Source organism: Protopterus annectens, chromosome 5.part1 (assembly GCF_019279795.1).
Source record: "Protopterus annectens isolate FY-2018-M chromosome 5.part1, PAN1.0, whole genome shotgun sequence".
NCBI lineage: Eukaryota > Metazoa > Chordata > Ceratodontiformes > Protopteridae > Protopterus > Protopterus annectens.
The window spans coordinates 87245755-87259950 of NC_056736.1; the positions used below are offsets into that span (position 1 = coordinate 87245755).

The following is a 14196-nucleotide window of genomic DNA, read 5'->3' on the forward strand; positions in this document are numbered from 1 at the left end:
TACATTATTTTTAAATGTTAAAAAAGTTGTTGTAGTCTGTAAATATGCTATAAACTCATTTAATTCATTTAATGAACCATCCTATATAAGAAAGAGGTTGTCTACAAATCTTTTGTAGAAAACCACTTTTTTTACAGAGACAGTTTTTAGAGCGATCCAAGTTCACATCTGATTCCTAAGAATTAATACCTATGTTGGCATACGTATTTGCTATTGGAGTGCCCATGGCAATTCCTGTTACCTGCTTATATCTCTTGAAACAAAAATACACTGTTGCCAAGTACAATATTAAGCAGATTACATATTAAATTTATGTTAAAATCCTGTAGACATGGTTGTTCTAAAACATAGTTTCTTACCATTTGGACACCCAAATCATTGGGAATACAAGTAAACAATGAATCTACATCGAGTGTAACCATATAGCAGGTAAGTGCACTATTATTCTTGGTCCAGTCACGTAACAGAGCCAGGAAATGATAAGTATCCTTATTCTTGAACTACAGTCTCCCCTCCCCGCTGATTCTTGGAAAAGGATCTTTGGGGAGTAGAAAAACAAATTCTGATGGCAGACAGGGCCTTTCCATCTTTCTCTCTACGGGATAGTGTCTAACAGTGTACCCAAACAATGATGATCCGTCAAAAGGAACATTGCCGAAAAATGCCTTGAAAGGTTTCTTTAAGTCACACAGCTACATCTAGGCATGGAGCCTAATGGCAATGCCGGAACCAGTAGCCCTTGAGGTACCCTCTGCGCATGGGAGATTAACCTCATGGACGCATTAGAAATTGACTGTAGTGTGGCCAGTCTAGAGGAGAATTTTATCTCCTCATCAGACATGGTCTCTGGGACTAACCTAGATTTCTTTGATTAAATCCCTCTGTAGCCTAGTAAAATGGGAAAGGTAGTTTAAGGCTCGTAAAGTGAAGGAAGATGAGGCATAAACTCTTACCGAATCTGTCCATGGCCCTAGACTCCTTGTTAGGGGGGTGGATGGTGGAGCTTTCTTGGGCCAGCTCCTTCTTAGTGGCTGCCCCAAGAACCACGGCATCTACCTGGATTCTTTTAGTGCAATGGAGTCTGTCAGGGAGAGCACTGAGGATTTTGTTTGCACACTTGGGGATAGGTTCTACTGTATTCAGATCCTTCCAAGCCCTGCTTGATACCAGGTCGAGTGCATCAGTGGGAGTGGGACATACACAAGATGTACACAGACCAGAACCGAAAGCTCAAGGAACACAGTTTTCTCCGGGGTAGGGTTTTGGGAAGACCACCCTCCTCTTTGGCACAGGATTTTCAAGATGTCTCCGAAGGAAACATCCTCAGGTGGAGATCTGGGGGACCACTGCCCTTCATCGAAACTGGTGCCTTCTGTGACAGATTCCTCTGCGGAATCTAGGTGTCTCCTTTTGCACCTCTTCTGGGGAATCTCTTCAGTGGGGTGTTCCGGGGAGATGTCAGAAGAGATCTGGGGTTCCAAAGGTGGGAGTACTTGCAGGCTTTGCTGGACCAGCTGTCCCTAGCAGGTAAGTGGTGAGGTCTCAGAAACAGTCTCCAAGGGGGTGAGAAGTGGAATTGAAACAGTGGGAACAGATGATCTCCTGGGCAGGTAGAGGACCCTCTTCACTACCTTGAAAGCAGAAAGGGCCTGAGATGCTGAAGACCATCCTCCTGGAGCCAAAACTACTGGGACAGAGGATCTCGGCATTCCCCCAGCATTCTGCTCCAAGGGGAAGCGACGGCTCTGAAAACTTCAGAGTCAAGGTCAACCCCCCGGAAGCGATGTCGAGGTGTCAGCTCTGACAACCACTCTGCCCCAACACAGTCAGGATTGAGCAAGTCAGGGAAGGTGCCAGGGTCAGAATGAGATCCGCTATTAGCTCCATCACTTCAGCTCTTAGGGCATTCAGATCCAAGGGTTCTGAAGCAGCAATTCGGATTGCAGAAGGAGCTACAGTTCTATAAGCTGATTGTCTGCCCACAGTCCTGGTAGGGGACAGGGCTGGTAAGACCCCCCCATCTGGATCTGAGTCTGCAAGAACTGCCTCATCAATCTGTCCACCTCTGATTACGAAAGGCTGTGGGAAGACCTGACAGAAGATGTTGTGGAAGGTGGCCTGGACAAAATCCTCTGAGATCTCTCTTTACGAGGCGACCCTTTGGTAGGAGGAGGAAGCTCTGAAGGCAAAGGAGCTTGTGGCCGAGGTGAGGATTGGGTGGACTTGCTCAGATCCGAGGGTCTTAGATCCAACAGAGTCTTGGCTGGTGGCTCATCCGATAACGAGGAAGCAGATTTCCCTGGGTATGTTTTCTGTGTTCCCCATCTCCTCTGTGTTTTTTGGAAGGGGGTGGAGCCCCTGAAGAACAATAACCTGCAGATGGGGCAGAAGGAGGTAAAAGGGCCTTCAAAATAAGTTTCTTTCTTGCTGTCTCTTGTCAGCCAGTAGTCTCTGATAAAACCCCTTGCAGACGGAACAGGAGGCTTCAAGGTGAAAAAATATACGTGCTTCCTATGGGCATCGGATAAGGGAATCTTGCGCCCACAGGAAGTGCACGTTTTGAAACCTAAAGGTTTCTCAGACATCCTAAAACACTACTGAAAGAAAAAGAGAAGAGGAGAGAGAAAAGGGAAGAAAAACAATTCCCTCAAAGAAACGTGCCAGCAGACACAAAACTACTAAACTAATACTTTATATATATATATATATATATATATATATATATATATATGAATGTATATATTTGACCGAAATTTCACTTACCTGAAATCCATATCACTGAGATGTAAAGGCCAACAAGACCAGAACACCAACATCCCAGAACACTGACTTACTACTCCAGGTAAGTAAATGTTTGACCATCCTGAAACAAAAACATAAACCAAAGGAAAGCAAACCCATCCACCCATGGGGGGGCTTTGCCCCCCACAACCCCTAACTAAATATATCAACTCCGAGATCACACTGCCGTGGGGGTAAGGGGCAAAGTTAAACAGGCTGGCCAAGCGTTTACTTACCTGGAGTGGTAAGTCTGTTTTCTGGGACATCGGTGTTTTGGTGCTGTCTGTCTTTTCATCTCAGTGATATGGATTTCAGGAAAGTAAAATTTCGGTCTACTAAAGTAGACCCATATATTTATATATAAGCAGAAACAGAGTTAGGAGGTAGGGTAGAGCAGAGTGTAAGGGAAACTACACCAATAGAAAACCATTTAAGCTTTACACTGAAGAAAAAGTTTCTTCCAAGGAGCTCTAGTCAGTGGACCGCGATGCTGCGCCTAAGAGCGGCAAATGAGATCTGAGGTAAATGGAGGAGCGGCATTATGGGTAGGGGAGGAGCTCAAGCTTCAGAGCCTATGCTTTTGAAAGTGACAAGAGTAAGATCAGAAACTCAACAGGTTGAGGAAGAATGAAAATGACATCATCAGATCTGCCTTTTGCAATTACTTAAGTAGCTGGTGTTACTCTGGAAGGCTCCAGTATGTGTCAGCTTGAGTAAAGAGGACCAAGAGCTCAACTGGCTTCACCAAAGATGGCTTAAACTTTTTATTTCTCGGGTTCCACATGCCTTTTTTTTTTTTTTTTTTTTTTTTTTTAAGGCAAAGTCAACTTTCCGGACATTCCAACACACAAAAAAAGGCTGGTAGTAACTTGGCATCAGTATTGTTCTGTTCCAAAATTCTTAATAATGAACTACTGGGCCTCAAGATTCCCCATAAACTTATACACATCTATATTGTAACAGAGACCTAGTTTCAGTATAAAGACAGCACTTCCTCTTTACTGGATGTCAACATCTACCACACATTTACACGTGCTGGAATTTGCAAGTATTAATACTGGTCAGGGATCTATCTCTACACAGATTTTCCTCAACACAAAACGAGAACTTACTGAACTTCAAATTACCTGGAACAAGGCAAACTGTCAGTTCATAGTGAAAGAATTGATAAGACAGTACTGTACTGTAATTAACTGGAAACATTGAAATGAGACTGAGAACGAAAGTCTTTATATGTTAATTACCCAAACTCGTGCTGAACAGGTGCCAGTCTCTCCCTTAGGGACCAAGTCTTGTGTACTTTTCAGAATGAATTCTCCAAACACTTAGATTTATTTAATAAGGCTTTATTAGACGTTTACAATATCCAAATACTGTCTTTATTAACAGTGCTGATGAACAATATCCAAAGTTACTGCACGTCATATTCTGATTGTCCTGAACAACGTAAACTAAAATAATAATAGTCTTTATTTGATCTGTCTTCTGTACTCAGGCTTGAGTGCCTGTACTCTAGCTTAACCTTCTTTGCAGTGATAGGTCGAACGAACTAACTAACCTTAGCTGAACTCCTATCCTGAACACAACATATTATATTGCTTTAGTCCAGTAATTTTCTTTAGTAAACCACATTCACTACCTCTAACTTTGGTCTCAAGCTTTGTCTCATATGTGCTTTATTTAACATTCCATTAAGGAACATTCTGTAGCTGGCAAGACTGTATGTTTCCTTTGAGAAAAGAACATTCTGTATTTTCTACACACTTCATGCTTATCTTTTCTTTTTAATAAACTGTCTCTCAGGCTTAACCAGCAACGTTATTATTTTTTTCTGCTTAACTATCTTTTATGCATAAATGAAACACAATTTCTAGGTCTATTTTACCCTTTAGCTGCCTAATATCTAATAACTACTTTAAAATGAAAGTCCCTAATCTAACACATAGCCAGCTATGTGTCACCTTCTATGCTCCATGAAGATCATGATGGATTTGTAAATATGCTTACTGATCTATAAATACAAATAACTTTCTGATAGTTGATCTGTACTACCCATCAACTAAATGGAGCACCAATACTACAAAGGTCGGTACTCCCAAAGATTCCCATTTCCCTTGTGAAAATAGTACACTAGCCCAAAAGGAGTTAAAGTTTTCTTGACCTCATTTTCACCAACATCATACCTATTTGCACTATATCTACAATGTGCTCATCTTTGGCTAAATCCATTTAGAAATCTATAATCCTATATTTTAGGACACCTTAATCCACCCCAACAAATACCTCTGAATGGACAAATAAGCTAATATCTAGTAAAAAAAATGGTGGCTACTGACCTATTAAGGGTCTGAAAAAGAATACTGGAGGATTTAATGCCAGTACCTCAACACTCAGATGACAAGCAAAGGTCTTTAGAAAGAAACTTACACTTGCATTTATTCTTTTGCCTACCACAAAGTCAGGCAGTAAGACACTGCTTCTACAGTAATTGTAATCTAGTTAACCTCTGGTCTCTTAAGGTAAGTTTGTGTTTTCATAGAATTCTTAAACTGTAGACACAGTCAGAGGACTTCTAGGATTACGACATGCATATGGACAACAGAATTCTTTTTTATTTATTTTATTTATTTTATTTTACATTTGTTGACCGGGCTAGTCTAGCTGGATACATTTCCATTTTCAGTAGAGGCCTGGGGGAAAAGCTCCACAAACGGAATCGTAAAAAATTGTAAAAAAAGGTAGTAAAATAAACAATGCTAGTAGAAGAGCCAAGAAAAATACATCAGGTGGAAAAATTGCTACTCAAAGGTATTGCTAAAATGTGAGAAAAAACATATGTAACACTGATATACACAAGACAGAATTTGTCAAGTAAATTACATAAGGGGACTAACATTGATTTTTTTTTTTTGTTGCTGCTGCGGTAGCGTTGTCGCCTCACAGTAAGACGTTGTCCTGTTCAATTCTCAGCTAGAGCGTATTCTGTGTGGAGACATGCGTGAATGGGCATACCTTCGTTGAAGGTTGTGTGTCAGAGCTGGCAACTCGGCACGTAAAAATCTACTGCCAATCATTAGTGGACCAGAGTTCCGCTGATGCAACCCATAACCGGGAAAAGCCAAAAGACACAACAACAACAACTGTAGAACAGCGGAAATAGTAGGAGTTAAAGTAAAAGAAAAGGTGTGAGACAGGAGGCAATAAAAGTTTCAGTCAGGGTTAGTACAAAGGCAGAGCCATTGGGAACTAAGGAAGGTTTTTAGATGCTCCTTGAAAATGGGTGTGGAGGCAAGTGCTATAAGTTCGCTTGGAAGCTTGTTCCAAATAGGACCAATCGAGTTGGAGAACCAACAGTCCCCAGCTTTGTTGTGGTTGTAGTCTTTGTGAAAAGCAACTTATTTGATAATGCCAACAGAGGAAATAAAAGTTTGTGCCCTATTTCTAGAAAAATAAAATCATTCCTCAAAGATAAAGGAAACATGACCCAAGAAAGAACAAAGCAGAGAAGACGGCTGCCTGACCATGGCAAATTACATGAGTTAACTGCTGTGAGTTTAATCAGCTCCTGCCAGGATCGCATAGAAAAACATTCCAATATGCTTTGACAAAAGGCAAGTGATGTGATCTGAAAATATACCTCTGATGAACACCATTAAAAAATATGGGGGCTTCCTCCTGCCTTAGAATTATATGTTACCAATGCAAAAACACTATGACCACTCAGCTATTAACAGTTAAGCAAACCAAATATTTTTCTGTGGTTGAGTTAGTAACATCTGCAAACAGATAAACTTTGCCAACCTTAGTAACTAACACAAAGCCTCTTGTCAAGCAAGTGCAGATGTTCCTCTCTAAAGTCCGTGTGAGTACAACTGGATGCAATATTTAATCTCAGTAATGTACAAAGGTTAATATTTTATAATGAGAAACTGAAGCAATTCTTACCATCTGCTTCTGCTGTCCATCCTTTCCCATCCACCTTCCAGAAGAGAGTCTATCAACATGATCTTGATCAAGAACACACAATGAAGCTAAGGCCAGCCATAACTGAAATTAAAATATGATTACATTTTTTTTCCAACAATGACTTTTTTTTTTTTTTTTTACTTTTCCCTCACTTTTACAAGAGAAACAACAAACATCAAAGTGCAGCTTCCAGATATAAAAAAATGCTATTTTTCATTGATAAACTTTTGTTTCTGTGATGAAAAATGGACCAGTCATTCACATTAGCGGACAATGGCCATGGACACCAAATGAGTGGCAGGCATACTTATTACATTCCTTTGTTTGATAATGACAAATTAACTCGTCTGAAGACCTTTTTTACAGCCATGGCATGGACCAAAGGCAGATTGATACAAGGGAGCCATATTATTTGTCACTGCTTACATGATCAACACACAGGACATCAAACTGAATACACTGTGTGCACCCCTTCATAAGTAACAGACTCAAAGATGAGCAAGAACTCATTTTCTCCCTCTTCTCTGCATTTATGCAATCTTGTAGTGAAGTTATAGTTACAGTATATGCAAAATATGAAGTACAATAAAATAAACTCATTTACAAGTTTTACTACTCAAAAATGTTACAAACCAGGATTGTAACTTTACAGATATTCATCAGTGTTAACATTACAGAACAACTGATGGTGAATTAAAAATGTGGGAGCAGAATTAATACAGTGTGGACACAGAGTGGAACTGAAGTATGACAAAGTCGGTGTTAAAATACAAACATGGGTAATGGGTAGAGGAAAACATATCAAGAGCTTATCCTAAATCCAAAACTTTAACAGAAAGATGATAGGTAGCTGCATTTAAACTCAACTAGCTAACTTAGACTTTTCAGAAATGGGATAAGATGCTATTCCGCTATGCTGGACACCAGGAGCACTTTTGCAGAAAGCATGCTTGGTTCTTTCTGAAGTAAATGACAATCTTTTTAGTATGTCTGGAACTACGTGTTGGGACCAAAAACGCAAGCAGAATGTTTTCCATGAGCAATGTGGCCCTTTCTATAAGAGGTAATAACCAAAACTGATGCTGCATAGGCTCTTCCATTATAGTAAATCAACATATTTTACTTGGTACTGTTTATAATACATAGGCATTTTGGCCTGTGGCTAATGCAACATATCTGGAGATCATATTCAAGTTTTGTGAATAGGAGTTTTTACTGTACATCTACAAGACTCTAAAGTAGGGAGCAATGAGATTTTAAAAGATTAGTATTTTTTCAGTATGTGTTGTGAAAGACAGAAAGGTACTTAGCCTGTTTTAGACACCAAACTGGAATAATTTGTTGATTTGGTTGCATAGAACATTACACAAATTCAGTGTACTGTTCCAAAGATTATTGCTTGTATTCTGGATGAAATAACTGTCACATTACTAGAGCTAAGCCAGTTTCATATGCTACTGGAGTATTTCTGTGTGACAGACTGAATCAGTATGGATTTTGTTCCTTAATATGAATAATAGAAAGTCATCTCTGTACAGTGCAATAATTTTTCTTGCACAGCAAACGCTAATTTGTTAATTATGAAAGAAAAAAAATGCATTGTTCCTAAAACGCAGCCTTACTGTACTTAAGCTGATGCATATTTCTGTTTTACTGACTATCAGAAAAAGAAGTTATGTCTTACCATAACATTCCATCTGTACTGTTCATCCTTGTTCAGTCATTACGTATGGGTATCGGTTCCGAGCTCGGAACCGAGCTGGCCATTTTTCAAGCTCGCGTCAGCTTCAAACTCTCGAGCTAAACTCTTACCCACAATTCCCCTCTCCCTGTTACCTCAGATTGAGTTTGCAAGTTAAAGAAGGTAGAGGCTACCTCTGGTCAAATAACCTAAGAGAACTGGATGGTGAGATCCACTAGAAACCACAGGAGGGGGAAGGAAGGAGGGTCGTAATGACTGAACGAGGATCAACAATACAGATGGAACGTTATGGTAAGACGTAACTTCTTTATCTGATATTGTTAATCCTCGTTCATTCCTTACGTATGGGACAGAGTCCCCAGCTACCTCTATTCCTGGGAGGTTCTCATGGAAGGATATTCCTGAGCACCATAGAACCGAAAGATGCTCTTCCCCTGGAGGCCAAATCCAATTTGTAATGATTGATAAAGGTATGAGGTGTAGCCCAAGTTGCAGCTGCACAAATGTCATGTAAAGAAGCTCTGGCATGGAAGGCAGCAGACGATGCCACCGACCTTGTTGAATGAGCTTTCATGGTAGTAGGCAACGAGATATTACGTTGTGTGTAAATAAAGTTCACACAGTTCTTCAACCATCTAGCTAATGTGACCTTAGCAACAGCCAATCCTAATCTAGATCCAGAAAAGGCCAAAAATAACTGGTCAGATTTACGAAAGGGTTTATTCCTGTTAAGGTAAAAACGGATTTGCCTGTCTATATCAAGGGTATATAGGCAATACTCTCCTCTGTTTGAATGGTTGGGGAAGAAAACTGGCAGTTCGATGGCTTGATTAATGGACATTTCAGAGATCACTTTAGGCAGAAATGACGGATTAGTTCTCAGAGACACCCTATCTCTATGAAAAATCAAGTATGGAGTCTTGATACATAAAGCTTGAAGTTCAAAAATACGTCTGGCAGAAGTAATAGCGACCAAAAACAAGGTTTTCCATGACAAATACTTGAGGTCGCAAGAAGAGACTGGTTCAAAAGGTGCCACTGTCAGAGCTTGTAGCACTAATGATAAATCCCATGGTTGAATAGGTTCTCTAAAAGGAGGCTTCAGATGATTCACACCTTTTATGAAAGTCTTACACAATTTATGGGACATAAGAGAGGAATCTTGGACACCCTCATGAAAATTAGAAACTGCAGCCAAATGAACTCTAATGGTAGAGGCCGATAGACCCGACTGAAACAGGTCGGCCAGATAGTCTAGTATTATTGACACTGGTGCTGAAAAAGGGTCTACTTGTTTATCTTTCAGCCAACAGGTAAATCTTTTCCACTTGCTCAGATAAGTAATTCTAGTGGAAGACATATGAGAAGCAATGAGAATATCACGTACTGGTAAAGAAAGATCATTCTGCCTGGCAATCAAGGGAATTGGAGTAGCCAAGCCGTTAGCTTCAGGCTGTTCAGGTTGGGATGAATCAGGTTCTGTGGGTGTGAGATCAACTCCGGGATTGGATGGAGGGATCCATGGTTGATCTAATATGTGAGGCCAAAGGAATGGGAACCAAATCTGTCATGGCCAATATGGTGCCATGAGGATTACCTTGCTATTCAACCGCCGGGCTTTCTTCAGAAACTGGGGAATGAGAGGAAAGGGTGGAAATGCGTAGCGAAGACCCGAGGGCCAATCGTGGACTAGAGTGTCCCTGGGTGACTGTCCCGGAGGGGGAATCAGGGCGAAGTAGTTGCTGCATTTGTAGTTGGCTGGGGACGCAAAGAGGTCGCAGCAAGGACAGCCCCAGCGGTAGAAGATCTCCGCCGCTATCAAGGGATTCAGGGACCACTTGTGAAGTTGCAGAATCCACCTGCTGAGCCTGTCTGCTATCACGTTGGAACTCTCAGGAATGTGCGTTGCTAGAAGAAAACGGTTGGTAGCCATCCCCCATTGCCATATCCTCATGGCCTCTTGACAAAGGGGGTAAGATTTGGTTCCACCCTGCTTGTTGATGTACCAGACCACCGCCATGTTGTCTGATTGAATTGCAATTGTCCCAGACGGCAGCAGGGGATGAAATGCTTGCAACGCCAGAAGCACTGCCCTCAGCTCTAGAACATTTATATGCAGATGGGCCTCCGGTTGGGACCAAGTGCCTTGGACTGTCTGTCCCTGACATAACCCCCCCCCACCCAATCAGGGAGGCGTCCGTGGGTCACTGTGGCCTTGGGTTGCTGGGGAAAAAAAGGGCAAGACCATTGGGAGAGATTGTGTGTCATCCACCAATTTAAATCCTGTTTGCACCTGTGGGTTACTCGAATCATGGCTGAAAGAGGATGCTGAAAAGGATACCATTGGGTGAGTAGTAGCCATTGTAGAAGCGTCATGTGAAACCTGGCCAGGGGAACAATGGTGATGGAGGCTGCCATGGAACCCAACAGCTGTAGAACCGAGTGAGCCATGGATTTTTCCTTTGAAAGAATTGGAAGTAGTTGTTGCTTTATCCTTAAAATTCAGTGCTCTGGAATAGCAGCTCTGCAGTTTTTTGTGTCCAAGATAACCCCTATGAATTCTGTCGACTGAGATGGGGTGAGATTGGATTTCTGCCAGTTTATGGTTATGCCTAGCCTTTGAGCAACAAGGAGAGAGTATGCCAAGGCTTTTTCCAGTAGATGTCTGGTGGGGGCGGAAATGAGCCAGTCGTCTAGGTATGGAAACACCTGGAATCCTTGAAGTCGCAAGTGTGCTGTGACAACTGCCATGCACTTTGTGAACACTCTGGGGGCTGTAGAGAGTCTAAAGGTCAGTACTCTGAACTGGCAGTGACTGGTTCCCGCACGGAAGGGTAGACATTTTCTTGATGGTCTGTCCACCTTTATGTGGTAGTATGCATCTTGAAGATCTATAGAGCACACACAATCATCTTTTTCCAAAAGAGGGGGGATAGACTATATAGTGACCATCCGAAATTTTTGTACTCTCACAAACTTGTTCAATACACTGAGATCCAAAATTGGTCTCCAGTCCCCGTTTTTCTTTGGCACCAAAAATAGTCTCGAGTAGAATTTGGATCATATCTGGTCTGGAGGGACTATTTGGATGACTTTTTTTCTTAGCAGCTTTTCTCTCTCTAGTGCTTCTTCTTCCCTTTGACTGGGTGGAACGTCGGGAAGATTTTTTGAAGGAACGGGACAAAGATCGAAGGAGCTATGATAACCTATGGTTATAATCCTTTGTACCCAAGAATCGGTGGTGATGGTTAGCTAGGCAGAAAGGTACAAGGAGAAACGTCCCCCAACCACCTCCAAAGGAAAGGAGTTGGGCCGCTCTTCAGGAGCTCTGGTAGGATTGGCCAGGGAAAGAATCTCTGGAACCCTGGTTGCGTGGTCCCCCTCTGCCCCGAAAGGAGAGTCTTCCCTGTGAGTTTCCCCCTCTGCCTCTGGGGGAGAACTCGGCCTGTGTGTCAAGGAAAGGACCCTGAGATTTCTTGAACCATATCTTCCCACTCTTTTGGTTTCGGGAGAAAGCACGTTGAGGGGAAGCATAACGGACACCTATGGCAGAAAGGGTCTTACTATCTAGTTCACATCTGGCCAGTGTGCTTTTAACTTTGGGCCCAAACAATGAGGAGGGCTCAATGGGGGCATTAAGAAAGGAAGACTTAAAAGGTTCCACAAAGTTGCACAAGCACATCCAGGTGTGTTGTCTCAAGACCGCAGCTGAACCCACCACTCTAGCTGCTCCTTCTGATGCATGAGATATCAATCGCATAGAGGAGTTAGATATAGACTCAATGGTGGCCAGCTGAGAGGCCACTTTGTCACGGACCTCATCAGACACTGCACCAGCCAAGGTTTCAGAGAGCTCAGAAACCAGATCCCTTTGAAGCCTGGTAAAATGTGCCATATAATTCACGGACCTGATAGCAAAGGTCGCTGAAGCAAAAGTGCACTTCCCTATTCTGTCCAGGGCCTGGGACTCTCTGTTAGGCGGATGGACAGTCTGGCTTTCTTCTTTCGCCAGATCCTTTTTTGTTGCGGCCGCCATCACCAAAGCATCTACAGGAAGACCTTTGGACCAATGGGGATCTGAAGCAGGAGGGGACAAGATCTTATCTGGCCTCCTGGGAATAGCTTCAACAGTATCAGGGGCCTTCCAAGCATGCTGCACGATGAACTTGACAAGTTCGTTGGCAGGTGGAGTAACCCAGGAGGTAGGGGGCCGGGCGCAGGAACACAGATTCCTCAGGGGTCAGATTAGAGGGCTGCCAGTCACCTCTCTGTTTCAGGATTTCAAGGATATCGCCAAAGGATACCTCAGACGGTGACTGAGGGGATCCTTCCCCCTCATCGAAATCTGTGTCTTCGGTAAGAGACTCCTCTGTGGAGTCCATGTGCTTCCTCTTACATGAACTTTTCCGGTGGACCTCCTCAGCGGGAGACCCTGGGAAAGACAGCGGAAAAGGGAATTCCTGAGGGAATATGTCCTGAGGTCCTTGCACCCCATGTCTGCTAGGTGCGACTTGTGAAACCAGTGTACCAGAGGAGGGTGTAGGTATAGACAGTCTGGTATCGCCAGCAGCAGCAAAAGCGTTCTCCATCAGTTGGAATGCTGGTCCACCTGGAGAGGAGTGTATGTCAAGAACTGGGGGCACTCCTCCCTTAAGTGGCTTAGCCTGCCAACTCGGAGTCCCTGGATGACTGTGGAGCAGCAAGCTATGCGTGTCACAGCTGACATCCTTGGTCGTAGCAAAACTATCCTGCCACAAAGGCAACAGCGGTTCCTTAGTGAGATCCATAAAGGGAACCACAGAAGGGGAAGACTGTACTATATCCATGGACTTCAAAGGCAATGAAGGAGGAGAATAAGAAGGTATCTTTGGAGATGGATGATCACCTCCCAAGAAAGGATAGTTCCTGGGGGGTGGAATACCTCTGGCCAAGAATGCCTGGTCCACAAGACGCAACACAACGGTGCCGAGAAAGACTGAACAACTGTGGTCTGCACCGAAGAAGTCATCGGTGCCAATGTCACTGTCTGCACCAACACAGGGATCGGTGCCGAAGTGGTTGTTGGTGCCGAAACTGGAGTCAGTAATAAAGGCCTCGGTTCTGAGGAAGATCATGGTCAAGGTCTGTGGCGACTGAACAGTCAGTGTCAAAACAGTGTTAAAGGTCTGAATCAAGGAGCCCCTCGGTGCCGATATATAGAAGGTTGCAGGAGAGGAGGGAGCCAAAATCACTAATGGAGCCGAAGGCCTCAGTGCCGAGGGTCTGGGCACCAAATGCACTGGGGCTGACAGAGAGCTCCAGAGCCAAAGTTTTAGCCTTTTTAGATTTTGGTTGGTGAGAGTCCCAGCCGGGGACGAACGCAAGGATTTAGCCTTAGTAGAAACATCCATTTTCTTATGAGCTTTAGGAGGGGTTGAGACCACTGACCCAGAAATTGCCTTTGAAAAGAGAGATTTTAGAAGTCCCTTCAGTATCAGCTTATTTTTTCTTTCTAACAAAGTTCTATTAGAAAAGTTTTCACATATAGTACAAGGTGGTACAACAGACAAATGGGAAGCTCCCAAACAAAAAACACAAAGAGTGTGCATCAGAAGTAGGCAGTTTGTGCCCACAATCAGAACACCGCTTAAACCCTGGGCTACCCTTTTTATCTGCCATATTAAAAAATAGAAAAGTACCAACAATGGTACAAGAGAGTACCCGAAGGTATGAAAAAGGAAAAAGGAAAGGGATTACCAACGATGGTA

At 42.9% G+C, this 14196-nt stretch overlaps 1 protein-coding gene across 1 annotated transcript in view; it reads right to left on the minus strand.

The window, feature by feature from the left end:
* The window catches only part of MYCBP2 (MYC binding protein 2), a gene marked incomplete in the record, with an annotated part of 5088083 nt that overhangs the window by 210328 nt on the left and 4863559 nt on the right, over window positions 1-14196 (minus strand). The window contains 1 exon segment of the mRNA XM_044072904.1: window positions 6727-6828. Within this exon segment, the coding sequence (XP_043928839.1) occupies window positions 6727-6828 (102 nt within the window).